We start from the raw sequence: 15,321 nt of genomic DNA on the forward strand, positions 1-15,321 counted from the left end.
TTGTAGTAGTGAATGAAGATGCAGATTCCTCAGATGATTTGTATTAGTTTGTGAAGTACTACAGGAGGTACTACATGCGTGTGGCATGAAGATGTAGCTGAATGGGAGTTCGGGTTTATTGATGATCGTGGGCTTCCTGAGTTGGAAAATGAAAGAAGATATGTGCTTGAAGACATATGGACTTTTTTCAAAAGTAAAAGGGAGTTTACTTGAAGATGAAATTTTCCATTAAGGTAAATGGAAAGTTACCTTATGTGTATTGGAAAGACTTGGAGAGCAAGTGGAAGACTTGGAGAGCGAGTTAAAGACGTGGAGAATAAGTTCTAGTCTGCTATATAAGGATAGACGTGCCTTATTAGAAAGCAAGATCTTGTATAGAAGAGTAAGAGGATCTCATTGTATATTGGTGTATTTGCTTGGTGTCGAAGCAGTGTCTGTAGTAGTTGTCGATGGAGTCTGATATTGACTTAGTTTGGTGGCGTTGATGTTGGCGCTTTGTGTGGTGGAGTTAGCCATCGTGTGTGGAGCTCATGGATAGCTTCGTGTGTGCTTGGGTGATCAAGCTTGGTGTTATTGGTGTGCGTTAGGTGCTGACGTACTTGGTGAAGTAAGTCCGAGAAGTGGAAGATCGAATCCTAGACTCAGGGGGAGTTTAGCAAAAGAGATTTCATTGAAGAGGTCTGTGAAGATTGCAGCTGTAGAAGACAATGTGCTCTGGCGTGTCCGGATGGGATCTGCTTTATTCCTAATCTTTGTAGATTGCTTCTTAGAAAAGAGTGGTAGACACTTGTGTGTGTTGTACCATATAGCAATTGTAGGTTGCTCCTTGTTCTAAGTCAATGAAATCTGGACAAGGTCCCAGGGATGTAGGAAACGAACCCCGTTAACAAACTTTGTGTGCCATTTACTTTCTGCACTAGTTTTTGTCGCTCTCACTACATCAACAGTGAAAAGATAGGTGACATATCGAGAAGTGATTCGCGATACCGTACGAACGAGGCCAAAGCACGGGGAAAGGTCGGGTGGTGATTGTAGGGTCAGTAAACAATGATTTCGAACCTTTGGAAAATTAATGGACCAACTGTTCGGATGGGATGAGCTCAGAGAGCGGGCGTGAATGGCCCATTAGCCGTGGGCGGTTGAGACGTTACAAGTAGTATCAGAGCTGGTTAGCTGTCTCGGTTCTGATCCGAGAGGCGTTTTGAAACTTGTCGTAGGGGGAAACGATAACGTTGCGTTTTTTGAGAGGGGTGAATTGTAACATCCCGAGTTGTGATATATGAAAAGATTTAAGAGAATTGGTTTGGTTACCTATGTTACCAAAGTTGACTTATTTTTTCCGTCACATATCCGTTTAGAACTCTAGAATTAAACGTGCTTGGGCTGGAGTAGTGAAATGATGGGTGACCTATCGGGAAGTGATTTACATACCGTGCGAGTGAGGCCAAAGCACGGGAAAGAGTCAGTTGATGATTGTAAGGTCAGTAAATAATAATTTTGAACCTTTGAAAAATTAACAAACCGATCGTCAGATGAGATGGGACCCACGGACCGAGAGAGCAGATGTGGAGGGCCCATTAACCATGGACGATCAGGACGTTACAAAAAGAGTCACTTGTGGGGTTAAATTAGTGCTGCGACTAACAACTACCAACACACTCTAACGCCTCTCCACCACAACGATCTGAAGACAACGAATACAGAGGAGCAGTCTCCTGCAACAAGTGTCGTTCTCTCCACTCTCACCGAGACTAATTCTCCGCCGTCCCTCTCAAAAGCCACCACAACAACAAACCTTCCTTGAAGAAGAGAAACATTTCTTAATTTAATAGTTAATTTTCTTTTTTTAAATCCTAATTACACAAGAATCTTATCTAAGAGCATCTCCAACCTCACTTCAAAACCCACTCTAAACTCCATTTTACAGTAAAATCATTTCTAACTCTACTCTAAAACCCACTTCAAAATAGAGTAATAGACATGATTATTCCAAATATGAAGTAAACCAATTCATTACTCTAAAATGGAGTTGAACTTTTTTTATTTATAAAATGGTTTTTCACATTTAAATATTTTCGTTTTTAATAAAATATTATTATAAATAAGTATAATAATGTTATTTTACTAGATATATTATAAAGTTTACTGTTAATATTTATTAACTATATAAACAGCCATCTAATGAAATATTTTATGCAACAAATATATAATATAAAACATAAAAGATATGTAGTGAATAACTATAATAATTCTAAAATGATTTAAGTTGATGTATTATTGTGTTTAAACAATGTAATGTAATTTTTAATGTATTAAATAATTCTTTTTTAAATCTTGTTGAGTAATTTTAATTATATAATAAAATTTTAATTGTTGTTAATATTATATTTAATATAAATGTTACAAAGTGAAATGGACTGTTTTGCAAATAGTATAAATGAAAGGTGATATTACTAATTTTAAAATAAATATTAAATATAAAATATTAAAAATATTCAATTTTGGAGTAGACAATAGAATAATACATTGGAGCAAAACGCTATTCCATTTTAGAATTACTTCATTTTAAAGTAGAAAATGGAGTAATATATTGAAGATGCTCTAAGAGACTGCGTTAAAGATGCTATCTTTTAGATCAGAGTAAAATTATCAAACTTACACGTGCGGGTAGAGAGATAACTAGGGGTCCGATTATCTGAAGTTTTGAATGCTTTTAATTAAGGCTGTAACTGATAAAATAATTAAAAAATTGATAGGATTAAATTAAATAGAATGATAGGAATTGAATACAGCAAAAAAATAGAATAAAATTTATTATATTCATTAATAATAAAACTTGTTATGAAACATTTTTCTTTATATTTTATCTATTTGTTTGTGTAATTGATTATATTCATTCCATTCATATCAAATAGTGATTTTTTAAAAAATTAATTAGTGTTTTTAAAACCCGACCGTTCTGATGGTTAAATCGGGTTTGACCATGAACCGGTTACATAGCAGGATTGGGTCTAATAACTGGTTTGACTGTGAACCGATCACGTAGCCAGATTAGATCTCAGATTTATTAGACTGATAAAAACTATTAAAAATCTATTAAACTATTCATATTAACATAAAATTAGTTTGTATTAATAATGTTTTATGTTTTAAATTCATTTATATTTAATGATGTATCATATTTACTAACATTACTTTATTGAACCATAACTTAAAAATTTATATGGTTCAACTTCCGGTCCGGTTTTAACACTAAAATTAATGGAATAATTCATTTCATATCATATCATTCCAAAAATCAACAATCAGATGCAGCCTAAAATAATTTCGACTCTTAAAACTGTGACTGATAAAATTATGTTTTCTTCCTTACAAGACAAATGTGTTTGTTTTCAGTTCAATGGTTCAAAAGCGCTTCGACCAAACAATAGTGACAGTTGTTCTTCTTGTAAGTTTTTTTTGTCGCTGCTCTGTACCAACAGACTTTTTTCAACTTTATTTGGATATGAAATTCATACTTAATACTTTGTCTAAATGATTAGATATACTGATACAACGTATCATTCAAGATAGCTGTTTGTCAAAAAGATAACAAAAGAAAATCGCGGTTTCTCGCAGCTTTATTAAAGTTTGGGAACTTCACCACCATTTTGTATTATGGCTCGCAGTCAGATGGTAGCGAAAGCAGTCATAGCATGCACCACTATTCCATATAAACTATCCACGTCCCGCCAGAAACCCACCCACATGTGGTTTACCACGTGTCTTCCTTCAACTACACAACTCATAAACGTAATCGTGTGTCACTCACTGCCTCTCAACGTCTATATATAGAGGGCCTCCCAAATCATCCCCTTCTAAAATTAGTATTTCCCTCTCTAACGGTTTTATTTATTCGTCACGTTTTACCCTTCTACTTCTTTTTAACCAACCGACTCACCGGAAAATGATTACGTGGCATGACTTGTACACTGTTCTGACAGCGGTTGTGCCTCTCTACGTCGCCATGATTCTAGCCTACGGCTCCGTCCGGTGGTGGAAAATATTCTCCCCAGACCAGTGCTCCGGGATCAACCGCTTCGTCGCCATTTTCGCAGTCCCTCTCCTCTCTTTCCACTTCATCTCCACAAACAATCCATACGCCATGAATCTCCGGTTCATCGCCGCCGACACGCTTCAGAAGATCATCATGCTCTTCTTACTCAGCCTATGGGCAAACCTAACGAAGAAAGGAAGCTTGGAGTGGATGATCACCATCTTCTCTCTCAGCACCCTTCCCAACACTCTCGTCATGGGAATACCTTTACTGATCGCTATGTACGGTGTCGAAGCAGGCTCTCTCATGGTTCAGGTCGTTGTTCTTCAGTGTATCATTTGGTACACTCTCCTTCTCTTCCTCTTCGAGTACCGTGGCGCTAAGCTTCTGATCATGGAGCAGTTCCCGGAGACGGCTGGGGCTATTGTCTCCTTTAAAGTTGAATCCGACGTCGTTTCCCTTGACGGCCATGATTTTCTTGAGACGGATGCTGCGGTCGGAAACGACGGGAAGGTTCACGTCACGGTGAGGAAATCAAACGCTTCGAGGCGGTCACTGATGATGACGCCTCGGCATTCGAATCTTACCGGAGCAGAGATCTATAGTATGAGCTCGACTCCTAGAGGTTCAAACTTTAACAACTCTGATTTTTACTCGGTGATGGGGTTTCCCGGCGGGAGGCTATCTAACTTCGGTCCGGCGGACCTCTACTCCGTTCAGTCTTCCCAAGGTCCGACTCCACAAGCACCAGCCGGGTCGTACCCGGCTCCGAACCCGGAGTTGGGTTTAACTAAACCGAACAAATCACCTAAAGAAAACCAACAGCTGGAAAAGAAAGGGAGCCATGACGCCAAGGAGCTTCACACGTTTGTTTGGAGCTCCAGCACTTCGCCGGTAGGTGAACACGTGGCAAAGGAGCAATCTGAAGACGGTGCTAAGGAGATCAGGATGGTTGTGTCTGATCAACCTCGAAAGAGTGATGTTAGAGGTTTGAATTAAATAATTTTATTTGAATTTAAATTAATTATAGTTTATGTATTTAATCCTGATGCTGGTTTTGCCAGGGGGTGATTATATCGATGGTGTTGAGGTTGAAAAGGAGATACAGAGAGCTAACAAGGTGGACTTATGTTCCACGGCGGAGTTAGAAGCAGCCGGTGGAGGCACCGGAGCACATATGCCACCGACAAGTGTGATCACGCGTCTGATTCTGATAATGGTGTGGAGAAAACTCATCAGAAACCCAAATACTTACTCCAGTCTTATTGGTCTCATCTGGGCTCTTGTTTCTTACCGGTCAGTCCTATCAATATATCTTTATAGCTACGGAATAATTGTAATTAATATGGACTAATTGGGTATATGTTTTTATGGAAGAAGGTGGCATGTGGCTATGCCCAAATTAATACAACAATCCATTTCTATACTCTCAGATGCTGGTCTCGGAATGGCTATGTTCAGCTTAGGTAATAAAATACTACGAATCTTCTTGTTAGAGTATAATAACAATAGTACAAAATCAAGATTTAATGATGTTAATCTTGGATCCAATTGCTTATTTTCTTATCTGTAAAGTTCCATTAAATGTAAAAGGTTCGTGTGTTCATTTTAGTTAGTAGTAATTGTCCAGTTTGTAATTGGTAAAAGTCATATATATGGTATGGACCCTATGACCTTTGTGACCAAGACATGTTGGTTGGTCCGGTCCCCACACCGAGCTAGTAGCTGACCTAACTCTTGCTGTCGATTCCTTAAATTCCTCTGATTGATTTAGGGGTTTATTATTTTTATATTTTGTTGGTTTTACTTTTTGTAAAAGGTTTGTTCATGGCACTTCAACCCAAAATCATTGCATGTGGGAACTCAGTCGCCACGTTCGCCATGGTCGTCAGATTTATTACTGGTCCTGCCATCATGGCTGTTGCTTCGCTCGCCATTGGTCTACATGGCGACCTCTTCGTATAGCCATCGTTCAGGTGTAAAAATATACTGTTGATCCCGTCATATGATTTAAGTTAATAATACATGAGGCTGATGATGTTGATTGTCTATATAGGCTGCGTTGCCTCAAGGAATAGTTCCGTTTGTGTTTGCAAAAGAGTACAATGTGCATCCCACGATTCTCAGCACTGCGTAAGTTCCAAACTTATTATGTTACTTTTGGTCATATAACATGTAGAGGATCCAAATAACATAGGCTGCTGTTGTTATGGTGAAAATGGATGCAGGGTTATATTTGGTATGTTAATAGCCTTACCAATAACTCTGGTCTACTATATTCTTCTTGGTCTTTAAATTGGTTCTTCACACGCCTTCAACTAGCTTCTGAGCAAGCCTCGAAGATTGGGTTATTTCTCGGTAACCATGAAATAAACAGAGGCTTCAAATTCGTGGAAAAGAGTAGAAAGTTAAAAAAGAAGATATGCCTTCGGTTCTTGGTTTCAAGATTTGTGGAACACAACAAAAGTTCGTAGGATTTTGTGAACAAGATTGCATGGAGCAAGGATCTTGTCTTCATTTCAATTTTTTTTTTTTTTTTTTTTTGATCTTCATTACGCGCCAAAAAAAGCCTCTCTTTCATCGATATTAGTTTTTTTTGTTAATTTATTTGTAGATTTTCGCTAAGCAAATGTAATGCATTATATACTACATATACACCCGTGTGTGTGTGTCTGCACGTTTTATTAATAGAGTGTTTGCACCTTATGAGCATCACTGTTCAGTGAATACAACCAAAACTAGCTTATTAAAGCTTTAAAATGATCTGTATAAGTGATGGTATCAATAGCATACTTGTGCTCAGGAACGGCCCTGAGCAGATGCGAGAGAAGCTCAGGCTTCCGGCCGTAATTTGGTTTACTATTTTATGGCCACATATATTTGAAATCCTTAGGTAGTCTAGTGGTTAGAAGCTGTTGTGGCAAGGCAAGTAATGGTTCGATTCTCCAATTTACAATTTCTTAACACTTTTTTTTTACAGTATATCAGTATAGCTTGACTTATTAAAGGTGACTCGATCATTTAATGTTTATGCATATTAATCGGCCTTGTTTTATTAGTTGCTTCCGGTCTGAGAATATTCAAGACCGGCACTGCTTGTGCTGATGCGTGAGCAGTGCCGGCCCTGGGCCCAAGCAAAGGAAGCATGGGCTTCCGGCCGCCACACTAATAATTATTTAATCGGCCACAAAGTTTGCAAAATATGTCTTTGGCCTAGCGGTTCAAGGGTATTATTCTACTGTGAGAAGTGCTGAGTTCGAATCTACTTAAGTGCATGATTTTTTTTCGGCCTTAATTTGATTTTTGGCTTGCAGCCTCCAAAAGTACAGGACCGGCTCTGTGCGTGAGTTGTTAAAACTAGCTTGTTTTTTTTTCTGATAAAATTAGCCTGTGAAGTGTGAAGGTTTATCATAAGCTGGAATCTTAGTCTTGCACTCTTGTAGTGATTTAGTATTAGTTATACATTTGGTCTTATAACAAAGTATTGCTTTACGACCAAAGCAATCTTTTTCTCTAATTAACTTAATCATATATATCATCATAAGATGCATGTTACGGTCCTACGTGTTTCTTAAACATCATTTAGAACCTCTGACTAGTACTTTACATGTATAGCGATTGTGAGTGCATGTGAATAGTTACAGTTTCCAGGTTATAAAGCAATTTACGATCAAACTCATTCCGAGAATGCAGATATCAGTTTAATTTGAAAAGTTAAACCTAAGGGCCATTCTAGAAAAATTATTTACTGGATGCATTACTGACACAAAAACACCTTTTTGAGAAAAAACACCTTTAGAATCAAATTTGAGATATTAATTCTGTATAGACGCTTTTTTCGTTTGAGAAAGGCCTTAGCGCATATTTTTTCTTCTTAAAAAGACTTAGATCTGATGACTATCTGGTTTTCGTATTAAGATGAGTCATTACTCATTAGTAAAGTTAAACAAGGCATCAAATTATTATCTGGAAAAATAAGCCAATATTCCGAAACTAACATCTATCCTATTAAAAGTGAAGTACAAATGGGAATTAACCCTCACTTCATTTCATTATTTACAACTGACTGCCACTGCTTTAAATTAAAAATCTTTTGAGTATTTTTAAGCCCATCATATTTTTTTGTTCTAATTTTTAATGGGCTAGACATTTTTAATTTAACTTACTTTTAACTGGACCTAATTGTATTTTATCTAACCATTTTAACCAGTTCACATGTCTAATTCTAACCATCTCTAACCATAAATTGGACTTATAATCATATTTCACATGAGCACAAATCTAAACTATTATAACTGTTTTCTACCGAAAGAGATATTAAAACGATGGTCAGAGATTTACCACAAATCTAAATAACTATATATATCAATATTTTTTGGTTTCTTACATAATATACTTCGATGCAAAACCATTTTTTTTCGATGCAAAACCAGTTGGTTTGTCAAATTCAGTTTGGAGTAAAAACCATTCGGTTTTCTTATTTATTTAATAATTGCAATATTGCTCGAGAATAAATCTAATCTTTCAAACATAAGATCAATATTTATGAAGATCTTCCTTGCACCTGTCAATTCAGAAAAAATGGATATTAACCAATATATCAGATACTAATCACTTCAAATTTGTTTAGACAGACAAGTACTGATAATGGAATCATCTAAACCATTTATTTAGACAGACAAGTATATACATGTACTATTTCAACATATTTATTATATAAATCAGTTAGTAACTAGCGATTCAATAAAATTAGAATTTATGTTTATTTTAGTACAGATGTTAATCCAAATGTTTTATATGATAAAAATTGAGATAAACTGATTAATCATTTTATTTTTTAAATGTTAATTGTAATTTTTTTCTTTTTAAAAATACAATCTCATAGTCATATATTTCTTATGATTTTAAAAATACAATCTCATAGTTATATATCTCTTATTGAAAATAAACTCATATTGATAATAAACTTATCCAATATAATTTTTAAACTCACATTTTAAATTTTTTAATGATAGATTATTGTATATTATTTCCATATAAATATAAGTTTAGTTATTTATAAATAGGGGATATGTTTATATGATACTAATGTCGGTCAAAAAGGTTTTAAATTTTTATTTTTATTATATTAGATCTGTAATACATTTAAAATTATTAATATATATCATTTATACAAAACAATGATAAAAACGTAAAATATACACCCACAGACGTCCGCGTCAAGCTCTAATTCTATATTATTAAAATTGAAGTACTAATTATATTTGTTTGGAAACATGGATAACAATTTAAAAACAAGTTTGTTTGGAAATATGGATATCAGTTAAAAAAATAGGTTTGTTTGGAAACATGATTAGCATTATAAAAATATATTGTTGTTTGGAAACATAGATAGCAATATACTAATAAAAATAATGGGTCTATGTTATTAACAAAAATTAGAAGACTTTATATTATGAAAAACTATCTATTTGAGTCAACTTTAAAATATACGAAAATGGACTACTCTAATTACTTAAAAACATTTTTGTCTAATATAATCATAAAATAAAATTTAAACTTTATATACATATTTCAAATCAAAATAATAATTTAAAGTTGATTTGTATCAGAAATTGATTTAAAATATGCATACATTCAAAATTTTATTTTTACTAAAATATTTTACAATAACCATAATTAAAAAATGTTTTCAATATATATCAAAAAAATAATAAAAACCCCAATTTAATGTACCGACTTAAGTTATGGTTTTTATATTTCACATTAAATTTTAAAAATATAATATATGTAAGTATTTATATGATGGTATATATAAAATACTATTAATTATATGACTATATGATATATAATAGTGACTTCATAAATAATAGTGACTAGAGGTGGGCGTTAGGGTATCCATTCGGATTTGGTTCGGATCTATTTGGGTTTCGGGTTTCCGGGATCAAAGATTTGAGTCCATTCAGATATTTCTAAATTTCAGTTTGAATTCTATTCGAAACTTTATGGGTTCGGTTTGGGTTCATATAATCTATTTAAATTAATTTTAAAATTTTAAAATTCATTATATATACTTTAAATTTCTCAAAATCTATAAATAAATAATATATTACATATAAATTTGAATAACATATGTCTGAATACCTAAACTTAACATATAAATTGGTTTGGTTTAAATATTTGGATCGAGAATCAATACTTATTTTGTATTTTTGGTGTTATGAGTATACTAACTATTTTAGATATTTATTTTTGAATATTTTTATATATTTTAAGCATTTAAACCAACTTAAAAATATCATATATATTCTGGATATTTTTATATACATTAAATCTAATATATATAGTATATAAATCTTTTTTTCGGATACATTTTGGTATCTGAAATACTTCACTTCGGATCGGATCCGGTTTCGATTCTCTAAAACATCAAAATTTTGAATAATTATATATTTAATCATTTTGGTTCGAGTTTGGTACTACTCTTTCGGATCGGAATCAGTTTAGTTCTTCAGATTTAAATTTTTATTCAGCCTTAATAATATAAAAATAAATAGTAACATAATTTTGAAAATACACCCGCACGGACGTGCGGGTCAAGATCTAGTCAGAATTAAAAGAGAAGACAATCTACTGTATGTTCCCCAAAAAGTATGATATACTACTAAATGTCCACCAAAGTATGATTCCGTGTTATTTCTCTCCAGAAATAAAGTTCGAAACCTATTTTTTCACCAACATAAAGTTCTATTAAAAATTTTCCACAGCTATAAAGATCGAAATCTAAAACTCCATTAAATTGATTTATGGTGGTTTACTATTTTTAAATAAACTGTAGACCATGTTAACCCAACGACTAACTAGATTAAGACCTGACACAGCATCACTTTTCTCTGAAAACTCTCGATAGAAAAATTTCCAAATTAAAAACCTAGAGACTGAAACCAACGGAACTGCGATGTCGGTGAAACGAATAGGGTTTTTTTACGGATTTCGGTAAGTTTTTTTCGGACTTCGACATTAAAGGAACAATTTCATCATTACACCAGCATCTCTTCAGAATTCTCATGATGATTCCACCTTGACGATGAGAATTCTTCCTTGAGTCGTTGCTCTAGATAAGGTACTCGAACCACCTGACATTTTCTTCTCCAAGATTCAATTGCGGACCAGACTTCGTTTAGGGTTTTTGATGGAAATCGAATTGGGGGTGGGTTTTCTTCTGTCGGGTATTTTCTGTTCTTGATTTTGTTTTCATCGGTTTGTTTTTTGAAATTCAAGATTTTAAATTCGGTTTTCAAAAATCGTGAATAAATAATAAATGGTGGAGAAATAAGTTTCGAATTTTGTTGTCGAAGAGAAATAACACAGTCATATTTTGATGGATATTTGGTCGTATATCATATTTTTCGTGGAGAAATATATCGTCTTTCCGAATTAAATTGAAAAGTAGATATGAAGAAAATTCAATGAAGCATATCTACGATCGACCAACATGCAGTTGCAGATGCATGCAGTCTTGTCTTCCTACCAAAACAGCGAAGCACGCTTAACGACAAATAGTATCCTTTTTTTTCTCGTTTACAACTCCGATCGGTAGGCATCAAAAACTGGACCACACTTTTACTCGAATTTCAATTGTTATCACTTAACTAAGCTATAAATAGTTTCGTGGAACTAATCAACAGTTAAGACGTCGAGTTTATCATATTTCAACATATTATCGGGAAAATAATGAAAAATATTTCTAGTTTGTTCGTAGCTAAATAAACTAAACAAACTTCGATCACGCATCCACTCAGAGAAACAGCAGACCCTTTGCTAATTCTATTTAGTATCTCCCCCTCCTCTACTAATTTAGTTGTATGAATATATTAGTCACTAAATCCACGCAAACTACAATATGCGCCCTCATAAATCCAAAATTGATTTGTTTTGCAAAGAGCACTGTATTCAAGTACTTGATTGCTAACATTTGTTAATTCTGTTTTTCCAATATACTTAAGAAGGATCTAGAGTTTTAAAGAGAAAAAGATTAGAATCCAATCCCCTATATTAATTCCGAAGTATTGAAATATTATTTGTATCCACGTGTCATCACCAAGATAATTCTTAGAATTTTTAGAAAATAGGTTGGTTCATCCTAATATATATTATACTTTTTATTAAACTAGACTATTAGTATATTAAATAATATTCTCAATTATTTTCTTAAATAAAAATTACGGAATTACCTAATATGATTAAAATATATATGACAATTAATGATTATAAATAATAAAGATTTAATAACAAAATTTTATTCTCTTTTTTAAAAATATATATTATTATAAGAAATTAAAAAATTACATCAACTATATAATTGAAAATTTTAGATTTTTATTATATATTATATTTTGATTTTTTTAAATGACTATAAATTACTAAAAATGTTAAAAATCCTACTTTGAAAATTTTATGATCAATGAATGAATTTGTTTTTGTTATAACAAGAAACAAATAATCATATTAATATTGTTTAAATTAAAATATATACAATATAAAAATACATAAGTATGTTAATTTTGAAATTTACATTAAAAGTTATCACATCAAAAATTTGGGATTAATGGTTTAATTTTTTTGTTACAGCAAATATACAAATGTTAATAAAGCCATATGATAATAAATATTTATATTTAAATATATTATATATCTATCTCAGTGGCATTCAAATTTAATTATATATCATATAAAATAAATAAAATCATTATTTTGATTTACTTACAATAAAAGTATTGTAAATAAATAAGAGGTATTATTTTGATTTATGTGATTATTCTAATCCAATATATATTAATTAAGAAACAATTGATTACTTTATCAAGTGTAATATCTTATTAATTAATACTTTTCAAAATCTTATAAGAAATCAATACATTAAAGATTTATTTAGAAGCTATTGAAATCACCTAACGAGAACATGGATTACACAATAAATTTGTTATTTTTAACTCTAACCCTTTTTCTTTTGTCACAACACTGACAAAGAATAATTTGGAATTTGACAATTTTAAATAATAATTTAATTTTAGTCTAGTCTATCATTTTCATAAATGAGCTTAAAATAATTTTTAATAATTTTTAATGATTAACTAAATGTATCATGTACATAGTAGAATATGGTTTTGGTTTAAAAATTGTTGCATACCCAAAATAAATATGAACCATCATCACTTTCATTTTAAATTTTGTTACAATAAAAAATATATGGTTGGGAAAAATCTGAATCCATAAAACCGAACCAAATCTAATCTGAAAATAGTACTGAACTTTAACCAAAATTGGTTAGATATCGAAAGTGTTCAAAATTTTGATATTTAAAAAACTGGAACTGAATTCGATCCAAACCGATCGGGTGTCTAAATATATTTGAACCATATTTGTATACTTAAATATATTAATTATTTTTAAATTTGATATCTAAAAGAATATACAAAAATATAAGATGTTTTTAAGCTTTCCAAAATACTCCGAAATATATACAAATAAAATACATGTTTAAAATAGCTAAACGATACTCAAAATACCAAAAAATACTTAAAATTTCTACTAATTTTCTATCCAAATATTAAAGATAAACCAATTTTTATGTTTTTAACCAATTTTTATGTTTTTAACCAATTTTATATTTAGTTTAAGTATTTTGGCATACATTATTAAAATTTAAATGTTATATATTTTTTATTTTTAGATTTTTAGAAATTAAAAGTATATATGAACTTTATTTTTAAAAATATTTATATGAGTTATCAGAACCTAAACCGAATCCGCAAACATCTGAATTGAACCGAACAAAATCCACAAAGATCCGAACTTAACATAATCAAACTGGATGATATCCAAATATCTATCTTTAATCAAATGTAAAAAATTATCGATAACAAAATAAGTGTTATTTATAATATTTAAATACATCAAAGTTTAAAAAAGTTACTCCGCAAAAAGCGCGGATTATCATCTAGTAATAATTTATTGCTAATGTGTCTTGGTCATTTGTTTCATTCTTTATCTAATCCATAAGGATATTGTTTTCTTTTCCTCTTCCCTTTTGTTCAATTTCTTTGTTTTTTATGGAGGTGAAAGCTATTGAGTCTATTTTATGTTTGCACAGTTAGGATTAAGAAATAATATTTTTATTGAATCAAGTTTCTCCACAACGATAAAAATCATTAAAGTTAATCTTACAGTTTTTGTCAGGTTTTTCATTTTTACTGGCTTTTATTTACCGGAAAAATATGACAAGGTTTTTATACTTCAACTCTTTATTGAACCACCAAAACTTAAAAATAGAGGAGCTAGTTATGAAACTGAAGGGATTATCACAGTTTATTTCAGTTACGTCCAAGAATGGAGATGATACTAACATTAGTAACCTTTGTAGGGATCTCACGTGGTAGTGCTGGAACAAGAGATACTAAAGTTAATCAATTAGATGCTTAAAGTTAATTTTTGCAGTTTTTGTTGTGTATGCATTGAATAGAACTATGCTTATAAGGTTACTTTTTGCACTTTTTGTTGTGTATGCATAGAATATAACTATTCCTAATGTGTGTTGTCTAATTCTTTGTATATGAAACGCGTGACAGAATTTTATTTGGGAGAATTTGCCAAATGACTAAAATCTCAAGTGTAATTAAGTAAGTAACATTGATTTTGACATAATTGAGTGAATAATATTTAACACCCAATTGGTCTGGTTATACCCTTTACTTCTACAAGTTACCGTGACAATGATAAAGAGAGACGGTGACACCAACTTATGTGGCCCATGATTTATGTGACCTTTTATAACTTACGAACGTAAAAGAATCACGTCACTTTAATTTTAACCCCATAAATAAACATTGAAAAAAGATGAATCCATGAATTGTACCAAAAAAAGATGAATGCATGAAGAAGTTAATGTTTATTAGATTGCATGGATACTATTAAATCTAGGTTATGCATGTACTATTCTATCTCACCCAAACTTTCACTGAAAATTATATATATAAAACAAACCACAACCGCTAAATAATATATCCAACCCCTACTTAGTAAATATAAACCCTAGTCAATAGACTATAAACCCAAATATAATCTATAAATTGTTTTCTGATATTGAATCTAAATATGACTAGTAAACCCAAATAAAATAGAACGAAATAAATAACATAGTACATATTTGTTCTATTCCATATAACAAAATAATATAAGAGATAAACTCTATCCCAACCCCTAAATAATAAACTTTATTCCAATTC

General features: G+C 31.7%; 1 protein-coding gene across 1 annotated transcript; it reads left to right on the forward strand.

Annotated features, from left to right (window-relative positions):
- The first annotated feature begins 3,810 nt into the window (after nucleotides 1–3,810).
- Nucleotides 3,811–6,758, forward strand: LOC108852400 (auxin efflux carrier component 4-like). The gene is given in 7 exon segments (XM_018625900.2): nucleotides 3,811–5,024; nucleotides 5,101–5,332; nucleotides 5,417–5,502; nucleotides 5,856–5,987; nucleotides 5,990–6,012; nucleotides 6,093–6,169; nucleotides 6,265–6,758. Coding segments are annotated over 7 exon segments (1,695 nt in total). The 5' UTR covers nucleotides 3,811–3,946; the 3' UTR covers nucleotides 6,332–6,758.
- Nucleotides 6,759–15,321: the final 8,563 nt, after the last annotated feature.

This window comes from Raphanus sativus, chromosome 4, assembly GCF_000801105.2.
Source record: "Raphanus sativus cultivar WK10039 chromosome 4, ASM80110v3, whole genome shotgun sequence".
Taxonomy (NCBI): domain Eukaryota; kingdom Viridiplantae; phylum Streptophyta; class Magnoliopsida; order Brassicales; family Brassicaceae; genus Raphanus; species Raphanus sativus.